Source organism: Oryzias latipes, chromosome 6 (assembly GCF_002234675.1).
Source record: "Oryzias latipes chromosome 6, ASM223467v1".
NCBI classification, from domain to species: domain Eukaryota; kingdom Metazoa; phylum Chordata; class Actinopteri; order Beloniformes; family Adrianichthyidae; genus Oryzias; species Oryzias latipes.
Window position 1 is genome coordinate 9,108,766 of NC_019864.2, and position 17,549 is coordinate 9,126,314.

General features: G+C 40.6%; 1 protein-coding gene across 2 annotated transcripts in view; it reads right to left on the reverse strand.

Moving 5' to 3' along the window:
* Nucleotides 1-17,549, reverse strand: part of peak1 (pseudopodium enriched atypical kinase 1) — a 101,756-nt gene that overhangs the window by 19,849 nt on the left and 64,358 nt on the right. For both annotated transcript variants that reach the window (XM_023955628.1, XM_023955627.1), the window contains exon 4: nucleotides 904-4,374. In XM_023955628.1, the coding sequence (XP_023811396.1) occupies nucleotides 904-4,241 (3,338 nt within the window). In that variant the 5' untranslated portion in view covers nucleotides 4,242-4,374. The remainder of the gene's footprint in view (nucleotides 1-903; nucleotides 4,375-17,549) is intronic.

A 17,549-nucleotide genomic window follows, 5' to 3' on the forward strand; every position in this document is an offset into this window, starting at 1 on the left:
CCAAGACAGGAGAAGAAAACCTCAGGCAAACGACAGGATGATGAAAAATGAAGCCACAGAAAAAAGAAGAAAAAGTTTGAAAGGAGACAGAATGAGGCCGAGCTCCTGACAGGGAGGATGAGTAAAATATTTAAGAGCCTGCAGATCTCCATACTCAAAGGGGAAAGATGAAGAAGCCGAGAGTAGATTAGGAGTACCTAAATTCAAGAAACACGGAGGGATGGTAGAAAGCAGGAGATGGCATTTATTTGAGCACACTGAAACAACTCTCAGCACAAGTGCAGTGACAGGTGAGAAATAGTACAAAGTTAATATATATGAAACCTGTAAACATGAAAAAATGGATTCTTTCCATAAAAGCTACCGTAAAAGACACTTCACCTTACTTTTTAACTGAAAGTCCACCATCGAAGTCATTAATGGAAACACTAATGCAGGTTTTTCATGTATACGATGAGCTGATTTGACCTTTGCAACTCTAATCTTAACCCGATAGACTGTCATTCATTTCCTTGAAAAAAAAATGTGAATGATACCCCAGCATCAACCCTTTGACACCAGGGATGCTGCCGCAACACCTGAACAACACATACAGTTTTACATACCATAACTCTTCAACCGTTTATGTGAATCAGTTGATTCTGACGTGGAGAAAAGCAGCTTTTCCTATTAGCTTTGCGGCGACATGCAACATATTACTAATGTAAAGTGCTGCATGACGGCACAAAGCCATTTTACTTAGCGACAGAATCTGCTGGAAGCATGTCAATTACGTAAATAGCTGAAGAATAACATTAGAAAGAATTTCAACACTAGAGCTAAAGCTTTGTTGTTAAAGGGTTAATGTCCTATGTTAATACATTTGTTATTGGAATAAATAAAGTAAGTAAAATCTGTAAATACCTGAGGTTCTTGCTGATGAAGTCTCCTCCAACAGTTTCTGAAGACTGCATCTGTTCTGAACCCAAAGATTTTGGTTTGTCACCCCCATCTTGTGTTAGCAGGTCATTGCCCATGCTTCCCTCTACTTGTAGTTGTCCTTCTCCTTCAGTGAAGCTACTGCCAGCATCTGGTTTATATGTGAAAATAATGGTTGACTTCTGACTGGGGTCCTCTGGTTTGGCCTCAGTGAACCAGTTTTGGTGCTGAGCAGGTGGTGGTGGAAGCACATGGATGATGGTACCGTCAAGTCCAAGCAGTTTGCCCTTCTTGTCCTTTTCAGTTTTCTCCTTCTGCTCATCTTCATCTTTACGTCGACGGAAAAAACTCTTGAAGGAGATCCAGCGTTTGGGTTTGGAGCTTTCTGTTGGGACATGCTTTCCTTCTCCACGAGGGTTTGCTTCCCCTTCAATGGGTCGCACTGGAGAACTAGAAGCAACGCCCTTAGTCCAGTTACTGAAGTGTCTCTGCAGTATGTTGGAGGCATGGTAGGGAGAAGATGTAGATCTTGGAGGAGGAAAGGGGGCATTAGGCTCTGATCGGGGGCAGGAGAGGGGAACTGCAGCAGAGGCACTCTGGGATTTGGATAAAACTTTTGAAGGATTGTCCTTCGGTTTGGAGAGGCAACCATCAGTGGAGGAAAAGAGAGTCTTAGGCTGATTAAGGGTCTCCTTAATTGCGTCAGGTGGGAGAGCGTATAGTTCATCAGACGTGGAAGAATTATCATATGTAGAGGGTAACTCAGGAGGGGATTTTGGAGGCTGGATGGAGGCCACAATCTGTGACAGCACAGCACTGGCCTCCTCTCTGTGGCTTCCTACTGTTCTAGTAGAAAAAGATGGGTCTTTATCATCTTCCTTAATGCTAGCAGCATCTCTACCTGTCGTACCTGTTGTGATGGTAACAGTCGGGCTGGATTTAGTACGATCTGCTGTAAGAGTAACAAGAGTATTTGTCGAAGTAGTGAGAGATAAGGGCCCAGTCGTGGAGCTCATTACAGTGTTAGACTCTGTAGTGGTTCTAGATTGCAGATTTGATGCTTTTGATATCATGTCAGGTGCATATTTTGGCTCCTCGAAAGATGCTCGCTCTGATGCTGATGTGCCTCTACCAGAGAGAGATCGTTCTGTTGAAGAGGACTGGACACTCTCAGAGGATCCAATTTCCTCATAGGTGTGGCTGGTCACCCGGCCACCGACCCCTTTCGCCTGTGCCAGCTCGCCATGGAGTCCCAAGAAGCTCTTGTACACAGCAAGGTTGTCATATGCACTTGGATTGATAACTATTGGAACCTTGACAGCATTCTTGGAGCTGCGGGCATAGGCCGGCTCATCTCGAATGATGATAGGAAAAGGAGGCATGCCTGCGTTATTGAAACTGTTGAACTTAATCTCTGATAAATTAGGGGATTTTACAGGCACTGTTCGGGAGGAGGACAATCCGGCAATGGGAGAGGTGGGAGCTGACTTGTGACTGCAAAACTGTGTTGTAACAGAAGGGCCAGAATTATTGCCAGTCACCAGATCGACTCTAGGGATCTTTTGGCGAGGACTCGTGCTTGATGTCCACACCTCCTGGTAGCGTATTATGCCGGTCTTCTTTTGGGGAGATGGAACAATAGGTGCAGGTGATGTTGGAATTATAGAGGTAGATGAGGAAACAGGAGACTTTGGAGAAGGCAGTAGGCTTACAGGAGTGCTGCAGAATAATACTGGGCTGGAAGGCTTTGAAAGGTTTCTTGATTGCAGCGAAGAATCGGTAGTCGGTTCATCTTTATTAGCCATAGATGCCGACACATCTACTACAGTGTATGGCTTGCATATCATTGATTTTTCCAAGTTAACTACACGATATGGTTTAGCTTGTTCCTCTGTGGGACTAAAACTTATAGTAACTGGTTGACCTGGAAGAGCTTGGGGCATTGGCATGCGCTCCCTGCCATCCTGATCCTCTAACCTAATGGCAAGGACAGCTTTGTGTGTTTCAGAAACTTTAAGTGGGCTTGTTGCAACGATGACAGCCTCTGGGTTTGCAGGAGAAGTACAGAGGATAGGCGCATTAGAAGATGTGGGTGAATTGATTCCATTCTTGAGGACACAGTTGGCACTGCTCCCACTGCTAGAGGTTGTTTGTGAATCCTCTGGAAGGGACGATGAAGACTCTGGAGATGTAGTGGACTCTGAATTTGACAAAAATGTACTGTTATGAGTTTCACAAGGTCCATAAGGAAGTATACCTCCGTTGGAGTTCACAGAGGGATAAGCATTTAAGATCTCATCGTAGCTGTCATCATAATCCACAGCACAAATCCTTTGCAGGGAGCGGTTACGGAGTGGGACAGTATTCCATTTTTTCCCTGCAGCAAAGGGAACTGGGGACAAAGTTGCAGCGCGGAAATTTGCGAATCGTGGTTGGCCTCGCATACGGATCTCCATGGCGAGTAACTCTTCGTCGCTTTCATCCCAGCTCTCGTGTTCATTGTCATTTTTCTCAGTATCTTCATCGTCTTCATCCTCATCATATTCATCTTCACTGGAAAACTCTGGGTAGCAGAAGCGACCTCCCTCTGTACTAATGACCTTTGCACTTTCACTTAGAGATACACGCTTTTGAGATGTTCCTCCGCTAACGCTGCTTCCAATGGCCAGACAGCTGGAGGCCGGCAGACCTCTCTCCAAAGACCTTCTATATGAACTGCTGATTCGTCCCCAAAATAAGTCCTTGGATCCAGATAAGTAAGTGGGGCTAGAGCCTAAACCGGCGATTTCCTTAAGGACATCTGTCAGTCCACTGTTGTTATTTCCACTGGGCGTTCTTGGGCTCATTTGTCCATAACCATCAAATTCGTCTGTGCAGTCTTCACCTTCGTTGTTGTTGTTTGCTTCACCGGGCCTCCTACACACTAGCCCGTTGCGATTATGTACAGAAACAGCTGATGTTTTGCTTTGTTTTAATACATTTGGTGGTTGCTGTAGGTTCCCATCTGAATCCAGCCCAGGTGAGGAGTTGTGCACCATCATGGTGGGCTTAACTGCAATGGTTGGTTTCTTGGCCACCGGTGGACGGAAGTTTGCTGAGCGTGCAGTTCCGCTTCCAGCCCTATGGGAGCTGGAGTTAAGATTAGGGTTAGCTTTGGTCCCACAAGGGGGTGGACTTTGGGGCTGATTTGATTGAAGCCTCTGTTCAGAAGGTGGCTTGCCCCCGCCAGTCTGAGCCAGACAGTGCAGACTCTTGGGTTTAAAACAGTTCTTGCACTCGCCCGGTTTCCACACATGCTCAGTGAAGGTGCTGCAGGCTGACATGGCTGCTGGTCTGTGTGGCAGCCTGCTAGGTCAGGACAGGAAAACCCTCCATGTAGCTACACGACACAGAAGGGTACTGCAGAAGAAAGGGCAAAAACGGCTCTCCACTCCAAATCGCCAAAGAAAGGTTGACCTAAAAAAAAAAGAAAAAGAAAGCTTACATTTTAGAAACCAGCTATTTATAATGAACCATTACTTCAAAATACTATTTAATTACCCTTTCTAAAAATTTACAAAGGATAAATTCTTTTATATTGTTACACTTGTAATAAAATCAAGGTAAACATGTCGAAGCATGGCAGAAAAACAGAATATGTATGAAGGAGAGGCAATGACTGAAAAAAGCAGTGTTGCAGAGCCACCATTAGGTGGCAAACTTCGCCTGGTAATCCCTGTTAAAATTCCCCTGTTTAGGTAATCAGCCAGTGAGCACTCATCCTCTTAACACAATAATAGGTTTCTGATTCTTTGCAGACAAAGACGGTGGTTAAGAAAGACCTTTAAGGCTAGTGACAGAAGTTATAAAAGTAGAAGACATGTCCTGTATGATAGTAAACAGTAATGAAAGCATGGAATTAATGCCATTTAGACATCACCAGCACAGTTTTTGGTTAAAAATGTAGGTTATTGTAAAAAGAGGATAAGAAAAACAATTATTTAGCTTTATTTCATGTTTTTATTTCCTTGAACAGGTGTCAGTACATGCAGTATCACTGAAAAACCATTTTGATCTCTATTATCTCTATAATTTAAAAAGAAATGTACAACTTAAGTGTTGTTATGTTGCAAACATGAGTGGATTTTATCCATCATAAGCTTGGCTCAAATTTCAAAGGCACATAGTTGCTCTAAACAGCCCTAAAGCACTTTAGTCGATAACATAAGCACAGGGTGAAAGATGAATCTAGTTTTGGTTACTTCTTTATTTGGCTCAAAAGGTCCCAAATAAAACAAGTGATAGTTTGGTAAAGTAAGCTAAAATATGAATGAGAAAGGTGGGGTTAAATTTCTGTATAATTAGTATGAAGATAAATAATTTACAAAATACTTAGCAAAAGAAGTGTATTTTGAATTTTAAAAATAATTCTCTTGTGGTCATTTCATGATGACCTAAAGAAAAAAATCCACAAAGTGCAATAAGATGGGAAAACAGCCAGACACATTCATTTAAAATGATTAGTTTCATTTGAAAAAATCATTGCAAGAAGATGAAGTTTCCAAACTCTTTTAAGTAAACATTTTTTTTTACGTAACCATTTGTGGAATAAAGCAATGGTCCCCGACCATTTTCAGGCTGCTGACCGGTTTAATGTCATACGATATTTTCACGGACCGGTCTGAATGGGGGTGAAGTTGGCGTTTAATATTTTTTAGCTTCCAGTTTCTGGAAAAAAAAAAAAAGAAAAAAAAAAGAATCACATTAAAATACTACTACACAAAATTTAGTTTAAGAAAAATTTGAAAACATCAAAAGTTTATTTATTGCAGATGACGAGGATTCGGTGAAGGAAAATTGTTGTTTGGAGAAGTTTCTGATTTCTAAAAATTCAATAAAAGCGACTTTACAGTTTTGTTTTGTTTTTTTCCATAGAATGCCATTATAACATTGAGAACTCAACTTGGGCTCAGATCACCTTCAGACCAAATTTTTTTTTCATATTTTGTTTTTAGATATAAATCCTGATTAGTTGCATATTTATTTTTAACACAGAAGCATTTTTTGTGCTAAAGTTTTTTTAACAGCTGCCTTCCTTCTACAAGTTTCCTCAGATCAGAAACATCTTCAGGAGGTTGGCAACTTTTTTTGATTGAACCTAAATTCTCTGTAACATGTTTGCGGCTGGTTAAAACTCAGGCTTTGTGATGAAGATGAAGACGTCAAAGTGGATGCTAACAACAGGATGGTAACTTTAGCTTTTAAGGTGTGATGGATGAGTAAAGCAAAATAAAGTGACACAATCGTAGTAAGACTGGTATTTTCTAAATATAAAAACATCTGAGAATCAGTCACCACGAATCAGGCAGAGCAGAGCAGCTTCTGGCACGTGGGAACAACTGTCTCAATAAATCCATAAGCTGAGGAAGATTCCTGGTTTTGTCTGTAAATACTCTAATTCGGTTTGGTTGCAGGGTTGAACTTTCAAGTGGAAAACATTAATGATAAACAGATGTAAACAAATGCACTTCAAAAAACCTCACAGTCTCCTTTTGATTTTTTCTCCAAAATGCTCTGAAATGAGGCTTTTGCATATATTGTTAAGGTCATTTAGAAATGTTTTCATGTTATTGCAACATGCAAGGATGTACAAAGCTTATATGACTTTTTTATTTTATTATTTTAAAAACCTCATTGGAGGACAAAATGCTCATCAGTTATTAACTTTTTTCTAATGACATACCCTCTACCTCCTATTGATGTTTGATGTGTAAGTCTCCCTAGAGTAGTTTCAGTAAATAAAGGCCTGACTCACTGTTACCACTGTTACCAGGTGCTATTTGGCACCAAGCAGCAGGTGTTATAACATTTCTCTCACCTGGCACAAAACCAGATGGTGTTAGAGGCAATCAGCTCATGGTCATGGTCACAGATCAAGATCCAACAATGAATCTCGAATGACCAACCACTGCTGCGCCAGCCAGGGCAACCACAGAGACTAAGACATCCATCCTTTTTGGTCTTTTTTTATTGTCTCTTCTTTTGATCCTTTTTGGGTTTGTGAGGCATTTTTCTTCTGTGTGAATTCTTTGTTGTTTGTGGATTTTTGTCAGAAAACCACAAGAGCCTGTTTTTAGGCTTTTGTGGGCGTATTGGTCATAGTCATTTACTTCCCCTTACACTGAAATCTGTTCACTAACAGTTGAGTTTTTCACATTAAAATGATCTAGGCCTCCTGAAAGTTTGCAGAGTATTTTCTGATTTGGACTGCTTTCAGGAGTGTTTTCAGGGCAGTCAAAGCTTCTAAACTTCTGACGCTTTTAGAGCTACCACTTAAAAAAAAAAATCCAATAAGCTTGGCTGTTAAGTATATCTGTGACATATGTAGTTAGGGTTTTATATAAACCTTACCAAACATGATTGCTTATAGTTAAGGACTGTCCAGGGTTATGGAGATATGTATTTTAATGTCACCACTGGACAGAGCCTTTCAGGATAAAACCTTTTAGTATAGAACAGTTTAATGTAGGACCGTTTTAGTGTAGAAAATTTTCGTGTAGAACTATTGTGGGTGAAGCCTTTTAGCGTAGAACCATTTAGGGTAGAACCCTTCAGCGTAGAACCTTTATATGGTAATACCTTGTAGCATAAACCAGTTAGAGTAAAACCTTTTAGTGTAGAATGGTTTAGTGTATAACCGTTTAGGGTTGAACGTTTTAGGCATGGGATCTTTAGGGGTAGAACATTTGAGTCCATAGCCTTTTAGGGAAGAACATTTTAGTTTAGAATATTTTAGGATAGAATGTTTTAGAGTAGAACAGTTTAGGGTGGAACCTTTAGAAAGTTTTGAGTAGGGTTCTTAATTGTAGAATATTTTAGGGTAGAACATTTTAGCGTACACGTTTATGAAGAATTTTTTACTGTAGACCTTAGCATTAAAGGTATTAGCGTATAGAACAGGGGTCGGCAACCCATGGCTCCGGAGCCACATGTGGCTCTTTCATCCATCTCTTGTGGCTCCCTGTGACTTTGGAAAATAATGAGTATTTTATAATAATTAAATTTTATTTTAGTTTGTTCATTTTTATGGCATTTCAAAGGCGCTGATGGCTCCGCACGAGCCACGTAAAAAACAGCTTCGTAATGAGCTCGTATTTATCCGGCGAGACCTGCAGAGCTGATAGCAGGAGGAGACACGCGGGGCGGTTTCAATAAACACTCCGATCTTCTGCCGGGAACTTGACGTGCCGTGAGGCAGAGACCAACTCGCTGATGACAGACTGAGAGTTCGCGCCAGCGTTGCCAGACAGAGTCACAGTTTTCCAGCCGAAAAGTCATCTGAAAACCGCTAGACCCAGCCAAAAACCGCCCAACACAGCTTTTTTTGATGTTTTTTGTCGTACTGGACTGATAAAATAAAAGATTTTTCTAAATAAAAGAAAGTTCAGACTAATAATATCATGTGTACAATATTGAATATTTCTTCAGCGGGCCGCCTTCTTTCATTCATTTGCTTAACCCGCTCTATCCCCGCTATAACCTGAGTCCGGCTCTTTCATCCTTGTGCGGCGCTGGAGCGGAGCGCGGGGGAAACAAATCTCAGCTGCAGAGGATGTGAACAGGTGAACAGGTAGAGAGGAAAAGCAGGTAAAGAGGCAGAGGAGGGGCTTTGGCTTCAAACTCTGTCAGAGAGATGCAAACACGGGCGTCAGATTGAGACGCAGCTTTCCCTGCAGGAGTTGAAGCAGAGACTTTCTCTGGGATGATTTTATAAACCCAAACATGGAAACATGATTTCCAAGTAGAACTCTTCAAAATAATAAACCTGATCTCTCCACATTCTCAGTGTCTACCATGCATTGATTAACACATTCCTCCATGCAGCAGCGATCAGACCACAACCAGTAGCTCCTCCCACATGCGGCCGCGGTATCATCCTTTAAAGAACACAATGTGCATTTGCAGCGACGTATGCTTCAGACGATGTCCGATTGGCCAATCTACATGTCAATCAAGTCCCGTACTTCTCAGTGAGGATTTTGATTGGCTGGTGGATTTTAAAGAAGTACTTTTTTTTTATATAATCTTTTCTGGCCCGCGATCTACACTCATGTCATTGAAGATCGACCGGTCGATCGCGATCGACGTAATGAGCACCCTTGAATAATATATACATGCATAATATATATGATGATATCAAAACGGGTTGTGGCTCCAGGTGCTTTCTTTTTTATTAGGGGCGGTCCCAAATGGCTCTTTGAGTAAAAAAGGTTGCCGACCCCTGGCATAGAAGGTTTTTCTGTAGAATCTTTTAGCGTAGGAGAGTTTTAGCATTGAAGAATTAAAACAAAACTTCATGGAGGATGGTGGTACCTTGCAGGAGTCACTGAATGTCACACCTTAGATGAAACACATTCTTTTTGCACCAGAGTTAAATTTTAACTCTTTATAAACCAGACTTTAGCTCCAGTGTCGATACTTTTTCGACTACCGTAATTCTTCAACTGATAACGCAATTAATGTAATTCCAGTGGATTCTGAAGCAGAAACAAGCAGTCATGTAATATTTTTAATTAGTCATGTGTTGCATATCGGTTCAAAGCTGATATGAAAAGCCACTTGTCTCTGTGCCAGAATAGGCTGATTCATGTTAATTACAAAAACGGTCGAAGAGTTACAGTCGGTCAAAGAGCGTGTTTTATTTGGGTGTAACCAGTAACATCTCCGGTGTTAAAGAGGTAAGTCAACTACTGTTCACGCTTTGTGTAATTCCATACATAATTTGTCTTCTTATATCAGCAGAACACAAGGCAAGATATCAGACATTGTGGTTTCCCTGCTTCGGCCGATGACGACTCGGGTTGTTTGTGTGGTTGTCCATACAGCTTTGGAAGTCTACCACAGAGAACAGTGCCTTTGTGTTGCAGCGCTGACCAGTTTAAAATAACGTATAAATTACAGGCAGCACTTCCTGCTGGGACATAGCTTAAGCAATGAAAGAGGATAAATCTCTCACCCTTAGCTATGTGGTCAGCAAAGGGTCATTTAGAAGTTCCTGCTTCATTGTGCCTTACCCTGGGTGGAGTGTTTATACTGTAACCTCTGACTGTACAGGATCTGACGTGCCAGACTTCCAGGCTGACTCACAGGTCATATCAATATCACACCTAATAGTGAGTCAGACTTCTACTATGACCTAATAATTTCATTCTCCAAAAGCCATTATTATAAAACACCATCTTGCAGGAGACAATAGTATTGTCCAGGCAGAAAAGTTATTAAGCAAATGCAATTTAAGTATTTCTACCTAAAATGTTTTTTTAACTCTTTGAAGTAGATTCTTGAATTATTATTATATATCTTTTTTGTCTTTACCCTTTCACACCTATTCTATACCTTGCTTGGTTGCACAAGAGCACAAGACACCAAAGCTAAATTCCTTGTATATAAACCATACCTGTCCAATAAATCTGATTCTGAAAGTGTGGAAAAACGTTTCAAGAAAGAAGACCATATGCCCTGGCACCATGACTCAACTGTCAGACGTCACCTGGATGAAAAAGAATCTTATTTGACGCTATAAAACATGACAAAAAACAAATTTAAATTAGCCATTTCTGACTAAAATCGAACCTCAACAATTTTTTTTATAGGTTATCCATGCCTGTGAGTATATAAAGCTGTTCATTTAGTCAGCACTGTATGTTTGGGTCGACCAAGCGTAAGCATAAGGCCCATGGAAAATTCCATCATATGCTAGCATCAAGCTAGCGGATTTTGGCTTTACTGATGGAATGCGTTAGGTCACCGGAAAAGGAAAGGCATAAAAGATCAAGATCTTCTACTTTAATGTATTGATTATTGATCTATTAAACTTGGATAGAGTCAAAAAATGTATCAACCCAGCACTACTGCAGACTGAATGTTGATTGTGGAAAAACCTGATCTAAGCACAAAAATTGTTCCAATGATGAACTGCAGCAACATTTTTATAATAAGGCAAAATTTCTCCACACTGTGGGTATAATGCTGCACATTGCTTTGTATACCGCTTGTAAATTCTCTATTTTCCTATCATTTGCTAGAAAGAAAAATCCTTTCTAATAGAGGAAACAACTTAGCGATAATAAAATAGCATTGGATTAGAGGACGAGTCTAGAAAACCAAGCTTTTTCACATCCAAACTGTGAATGTTTTTTCTCCTTTATTCATCCTCTACCCAAGGCTCCTATTGTCTGTCTGTGTCCCATCAGTTCTAGTTCAGTGGACTGACAAGCTGGGAATGTACTGACCCTGAAGAAGATGAAACATTATGGTAGCCGTCCAGGACAAACTTTAAAGATGTCAAGGTGTGTTCAGCCTCTTTTCCGTTAGAGTCAAAGTGAAGCGCCATCTCTCCCGGAGCTCTTTTCCACATCATCCTCCACATGCTTAAAGCTGATCCTGATTGTAGAGGACACACGTGTGGAAGAAAGTATGGCTGAGAAGGGTGTGGAGTGACTCAATAAGGTTTGACAAGATAATCTAAGTGGTGGGAACATCTGATGCAGGAGAATGTAATCATGTATAAAAAATATTTTTTACAGTGTGAGCAACAAGGCAACCAGACAGGTTTTTTGTTGACTTTGAAAATCAACTAGGGTTGGTATGCAAGATGGAGAAAGCCCCCCTTAACACTATCAACTTTCAGTTTTTACCTTCAAAGAAACAAACAAGTTTATTTGGTAAACAGATCCAGTAAGGAGATCATAGTAGCTACTCAAAACCTGGATCCCATGACAGGCACAGTAAAGCCCTCAATGAATATTGCCTTTGGTCGAATGTAAAACAGGAAGTCTGTGTTTAGCTAAACAATTGGCTGCAAACAACAAAGAAAAACAAAACGGCTAATCAAGTTATATTGGTAAATTACATATACAGTGGTGGACAAAATTGTTGGTACCCCTCAGTCAAAGAAAGTCCACAATGCTCACTGAAATGACGTGAAATGTTCAAAAGTAACAAAAAATTTATTAATTGTTGCAAAACCTTTTGAGGCAATCGCTGCAATTAAACGGTTTCTGTATTTGTCAATGAGCCTTCTGCACCTGTTGACAGGTATTTTGGCCCACTCCTCATGAGCAAACTGCTCCAGTTGTCTCAGGTTTGACGGGTGTCTTCTCCAAATGGCATGTTTCAGCTCCTTCCACAGATGTTCAATGGGATTCAGATCTGGGCTCATGGAAGGCCACTTCAGAATTGTCCAAGGCTTTTCTCTTAGCCATTCTTGGGGTTTTTTAGCTGTGTGTTTTGGATCGTTGTCCTGTTGGAAGACCCATGACCTGCGACTGAGACCAAGCTTTCTGACACTAGGCAGCACATTTCTATCCAGAATGCCTTGATAATCTTGAGATTTCATTTTATCTTGCACAACTTCAAGACACCCTGTGGCAGATGCAACAAAGCAGCCCCAAAACAGAACTGAGCCTCCTCCATGTTTCACAGTAGGGACAGTGTTCTTTTGGTTGTGTGCTTCATGTTTGAGTCTATGAACATAGAGCTGATGTGCCTTACCAAAAAGCTCCAGTTTTTTCTCATCTGTCCAAAGGACATTTTCCCAGAAGCTTTGTGGCTTGTCAACATGCATTTTTGCAAATTCCAGTCTCAACAGTGATGTCCTCCTTGGTCGTCTCCCATGAAGTCCACTCTGGTTCAAACAACGACGACTGGTGCGATCTGACACTGATGTACCTTTATCTAGAAGTTTACCTTTAATGTCTTTGGAGGTTGTTCTGGGCTCTTTGGATACAGTTCCAACTATCCGTCTCCTCAATTTGTCATCAATTTTCCTCTTCCGGCCACGTCCAGGGAGGTCGGCTACTGTCCCGTGGGTCTTAAACTTCTGAATAATATGTGCCACTGTCATCACAGGAACTTCAAGCTGCTTAGAGATGGTTTTATAGCCTTTACCTTTATGTTTGTCTATAATTTTGTTCCTAATGTCCTGGGACAGTTCTCTCCTTGGCTTTCTGCTGTCCATGTTCAGTGTGGGACACACCTTTTCACCAAACAGCAACGTGACTATTTGTCAACCTTTTAAATTGACAGACTGACTTGATTATGGGTTTGAAAACAGCTGTGATGTCAATGAAAGGACATACCTGAGTTCATCATGACCCCCTGGGCAATTAGTTCTCAGTCTTTTATGGAGGTACCATCATTTTTGTCCAGCCCTATTTTATTAGTTTGTTTTTTTAAATATTTCTGTTAATCAACAACTCAAAATTAATGGCTGATTTTAATTATTTAAGTTTCAATAAATTTTAATTTATTGTTGCTTTTGAACGTTTCACGTCATTTCAGTGAGCATTGTGGACTTTCTTTCTTTAACTGAGGGGTACCAACAATTTTGTCCACCACTGTATGTAGCACTTTTCTACTTAACTTAAAGCCCTCTTGGAATTTGCCTATTAATGGGACTCAGGCTGCGGGGGGCAAAAAAAATATTATATATATATATATATATATTAGGCCTGCACAATATACCGCAAATTTATCGTTATCGCAATATCCAGCTCTGCAATATGCATATCGCAAAAGACGGCGAATATCGCAATAAATCGCAAACCCAAAATGTGTTAAAACAATCTTCTAGCAGCTTAAAGCATTTAACGAATCAAATAAATCCCTTTATGCTTTGACCAATCAGATCGACGCCTTCCCATTGTTGACCAATCAGATGGAGGCCTATTATGTTAACCCTGGTCCTGAAGAGCCTCAACCCTGCCTGTTTTCCAGCTCTCCTTAACCAGCTTGCTGTTGATTGGCTGACTCAAGTGATTTCACATCCTGATTGACTGAACACACCTGATTTTGGTTATCATTATCGAGCAGTTTAGGGAGAATTGGAAAACAGACAGGGTTGAGGCTCTTGAGGACCAGGGTTAGCCACCCTGACGTTTGTCCCCCATGTCGATGAGGGTCATTTGGAGTATAATTTTTAAACTGTTGCAATGAAATGGGAATGATGTTTTTGTTTATTTACCGCATATTTATCGTTATCGCAATATTGATCACTAATATTGCATATCGCAAGTTTTCCTCATATCGTGCAGCCCTAATATATATATATATATATATATATATATATATATATATATATATATATATATATATATATATATATATATATATATATATATATTTTAATATATATAAATAAGCCAAAGTGCTTTACAGTCACAGCCCTTTTAACCCATGCACACACGCACATTCACACACTGCTGCCTAAAGACACTCTGGCACATGGCCGGGCAAGGCGGGAACCTTATCTGCAATCCCCTAATCAAATGTCAACTGCCCTACCTCTGCACCATAGCCAGCCATATTTTTAAAAATACCTTAAAAACATTTCTGACAAACTTAAATGCAAAGCTGATTGGCTTGTTTGATCAAAAATACTAGTGTGCAGCAGATACAGTTTTTGATGGCAAACTCAATAAGGAGAACTTGAGGTAAAAAGCTTAGGCTAATTCACTCAATATCCCAATCCAGTACACTCTCTCTCTACAAAGGGGCAATCATTTTACTTCAGGGAAAACAGGAATGTTGACGGCAAAGTTTCACTTTCAACACACAGTACATCCTCTCAAAGGCTAACAGAGCTTACACAAAAGACGAATAATTGAGGCTGAAAGCTAAAGCCTTAAGGAAGTGGGATGTAGGATTTCAGCTGCTTTGTTGCAGCCGGCTTAAATAATAGAGCAGCCGACATAGCAAGAACAGCACACATTTGTGTATGAACTACTGGACCTGAAATTGCTGCACTTTTGGCCCATTTTATGTTTAATTGTATGTTTTTCTAAAACTGAATTTAGTGCTTCCATTTTTAAGAGTCATGACATTTATGAAAAGACTTGTGTAAATAAAGAAATTGACATAATTGCTGCATGTCATCTGTCTTTTGCTTTAGAAATAAAATGCCCAAATGTTCTGAAATAAACAATAATGGACAAAAACAACGGTTCATAAACTTTATTGTAAAAAGAAAAAACCCTCTGAAAACAAACAAACTGCTTTTGAATCCACCTTCGAGAAATTCCTTGCTAAAAAGAAACGTTTCCAGCAGACCTGGGCAAAAAGAATGATGAACATATTGAAATATCTTCTTGTTTTTGCATCTGCACAAAAAATTCAAAGTTTAAAAATCTACAGGACTGTGGACAACGCAACTGCTCATGGCTGCAGAAAGAAAATTAGTAATGAACTTGACACCGCTGGTGTCAAAAAGTTTGGCCTCAGGGTCTTCTAACAGAATTTTTCCAGACACCAGGCTTTTTTTTCCTTTTTTCTTTTTTAACTTATTCTACAAGATATTTTTGAGAAAAAACTTAAAGAGTCCCCCTTCCCCTAAGACATTTGAATACGTTTGAATCGTTGTCCCAACTAGGCAAGTTATGTTTTCAGCATTGAACCATGCAGTCACAGCCAAAGGTCGGGACCATCTCTTAAGGAGCAGGGACGCACTTGGTCCCTTTCTAAAGTAATAGGTATGACCAGAATGTAAACTTGAACCCACCACCTCCGAGTCAGGAACTCTTGCTTGGAGCTGGCGCCTACGTTATCTACTGTTCAGGGACAGAATTTCTTTTTAAGCTCCTGAAAAGGTTCAGAAAAAGTTCTTAAGCCTTTAACACTAGCGCTTTAGCTCCAGTGTTGACGTCCTTTAAATTACCGAAATTCTTCGACTGTTAACATAAACTGACTGATTATGACGCAAATAAAAACCGCTTTCTGCTGATAAACTGGAGTGAAGTGTTTACGCAATTACGCAACTATGCAAATATTGGTGTAAATACGCAAATGAATAAATGAAATACAAAATTCAATCCATGCAAACCAACTGATTCTGAAACAGAGAAAAGCAGCTGAGATTCAACACTTTCGTGTAGTTTTTTTTTTTCCTGTCCAGCAAATGAACAGATACATTGCAGTGCCTCTTGTGATAGACATGTTTCTGTTTCGCCTTTACAGACTGGTTGTTTAATAAATGGAGGGTGTTAATATGAACCCTTTTTGTAACTGAAGCTGAACTTTATTTGTTGAGTTTTAGCCGCTCGGAGAAGACGAGAGGTAGGGGGTGGGGGGGCAGATGATAATACAAAGTCATGGGATAGGATGAGTGTCATAGGTAAATTACAAGTGTTGATGCTCATACACAAACTTACACCATCCCACAGTATCCACAAAACTACTAACAAGTATTAAGTAAACAGATTTAAAGTATTTATAGAGGACTTATTTCACACATCATACTGACTGGTATTTCCTGGTGCACAAAGACAGGCATACATAGGATATGCATATTAAATTAAATAAAAAAGGAAATCCACCATGCTAGTGTTCGTACACAGTGAATGAGCAGGTGAGTTGAATGAGTGGTGTGTTTCCTGCCGTGTGCTTGATCACATTGAAGGCAGGAAGACCCCTCCCACCCCCACCCCACCCCACAGAGCCTGCACTAGACAGCCTAGCTGTCTGGCTAGACTAGTCCTCCAGGGGCCCCTATAAAGAAAGATGCCCCGGAGCAACCACTCCTATGTGTACTAGATCCCCATTCCCCACCATGGGGACGGAGGTGGGTCCCACCCTGGCAGCCCCCCAATTGAGGGGCGAAAGGAACAGAGAGTGCGCAGAGCCGGAGTCCCAACCAAGCATAGGGCAAAAGTCATATTAACTCTAACAGCCGAGCTACACACATGTCTGCACTGACATCTCTTTTCCAGAAGGAAAAAACATTGGCCACAAGTTTTAAACCTCATGTCTAAGTCAGGATTCGAGTCTCTTGAGAAAAAGCCTCAAGTTCCTCCATGCAGAAAAGTCAATTTCAAGTTTCCTAATCTAAACCAAAACCTGACCCATTTTTACATGTCACTAGCTAGGTAGTGGGCACGTCCGCTGGATCAGTCTCAGCTGTTACTGCAGTCTGGTTTCCAATGAATAATTAGTTGTCATTTACAGAGCAGGGTAGCAGGTAATAAACACTCATTATATTGCTCTGCATACAATGATGGAGAGAAAACACTCCAGATTAAATCTATTAATGTAACCTGTGCAGTCTGAAGGCGAAATGCACATTTTGGAAAATCTATTATGAAAACACAGAGGGTTTAACTCTTTTTTAATGTAATATAATGGCCTATTATTTGGTTAGTTTCTCCTTGAGGCGAAGCCGACAGTACTGAAGCACCACAACTGACTGGATCATAAAACAGCAGATATGAAAGACAAAATCCAAAAGAAAGATGGAGGCAGAGGAAAAGGAAATGGTGCAGCGGCTGCATTCCTGTACGGTTTGGGGGATTGTGTAGGCTGTGGAAGAGTGGCTGCAGCCAGGCCTGGGAAAGAGCCAGCACAGGTCCCTGGAGACAAAAACCTGCCGGCTTCCAGAAAAACACCAGCAATGTGGCCAGGCAGACATGACCAGATGTGTAGGAGTCTACAAAATACACAAAAGGAACACACACAGAGAACAACACACTAACATCTATCCTGAAAAAAAACACACACACACCAACTGGAACTCGTTATATAATACATGTCAATGGAAGTATGTTTGAGGGAAGTTTTTGCACAGCTCTGTTGTGTGGGCATTAAAAATATGCCATAAAATT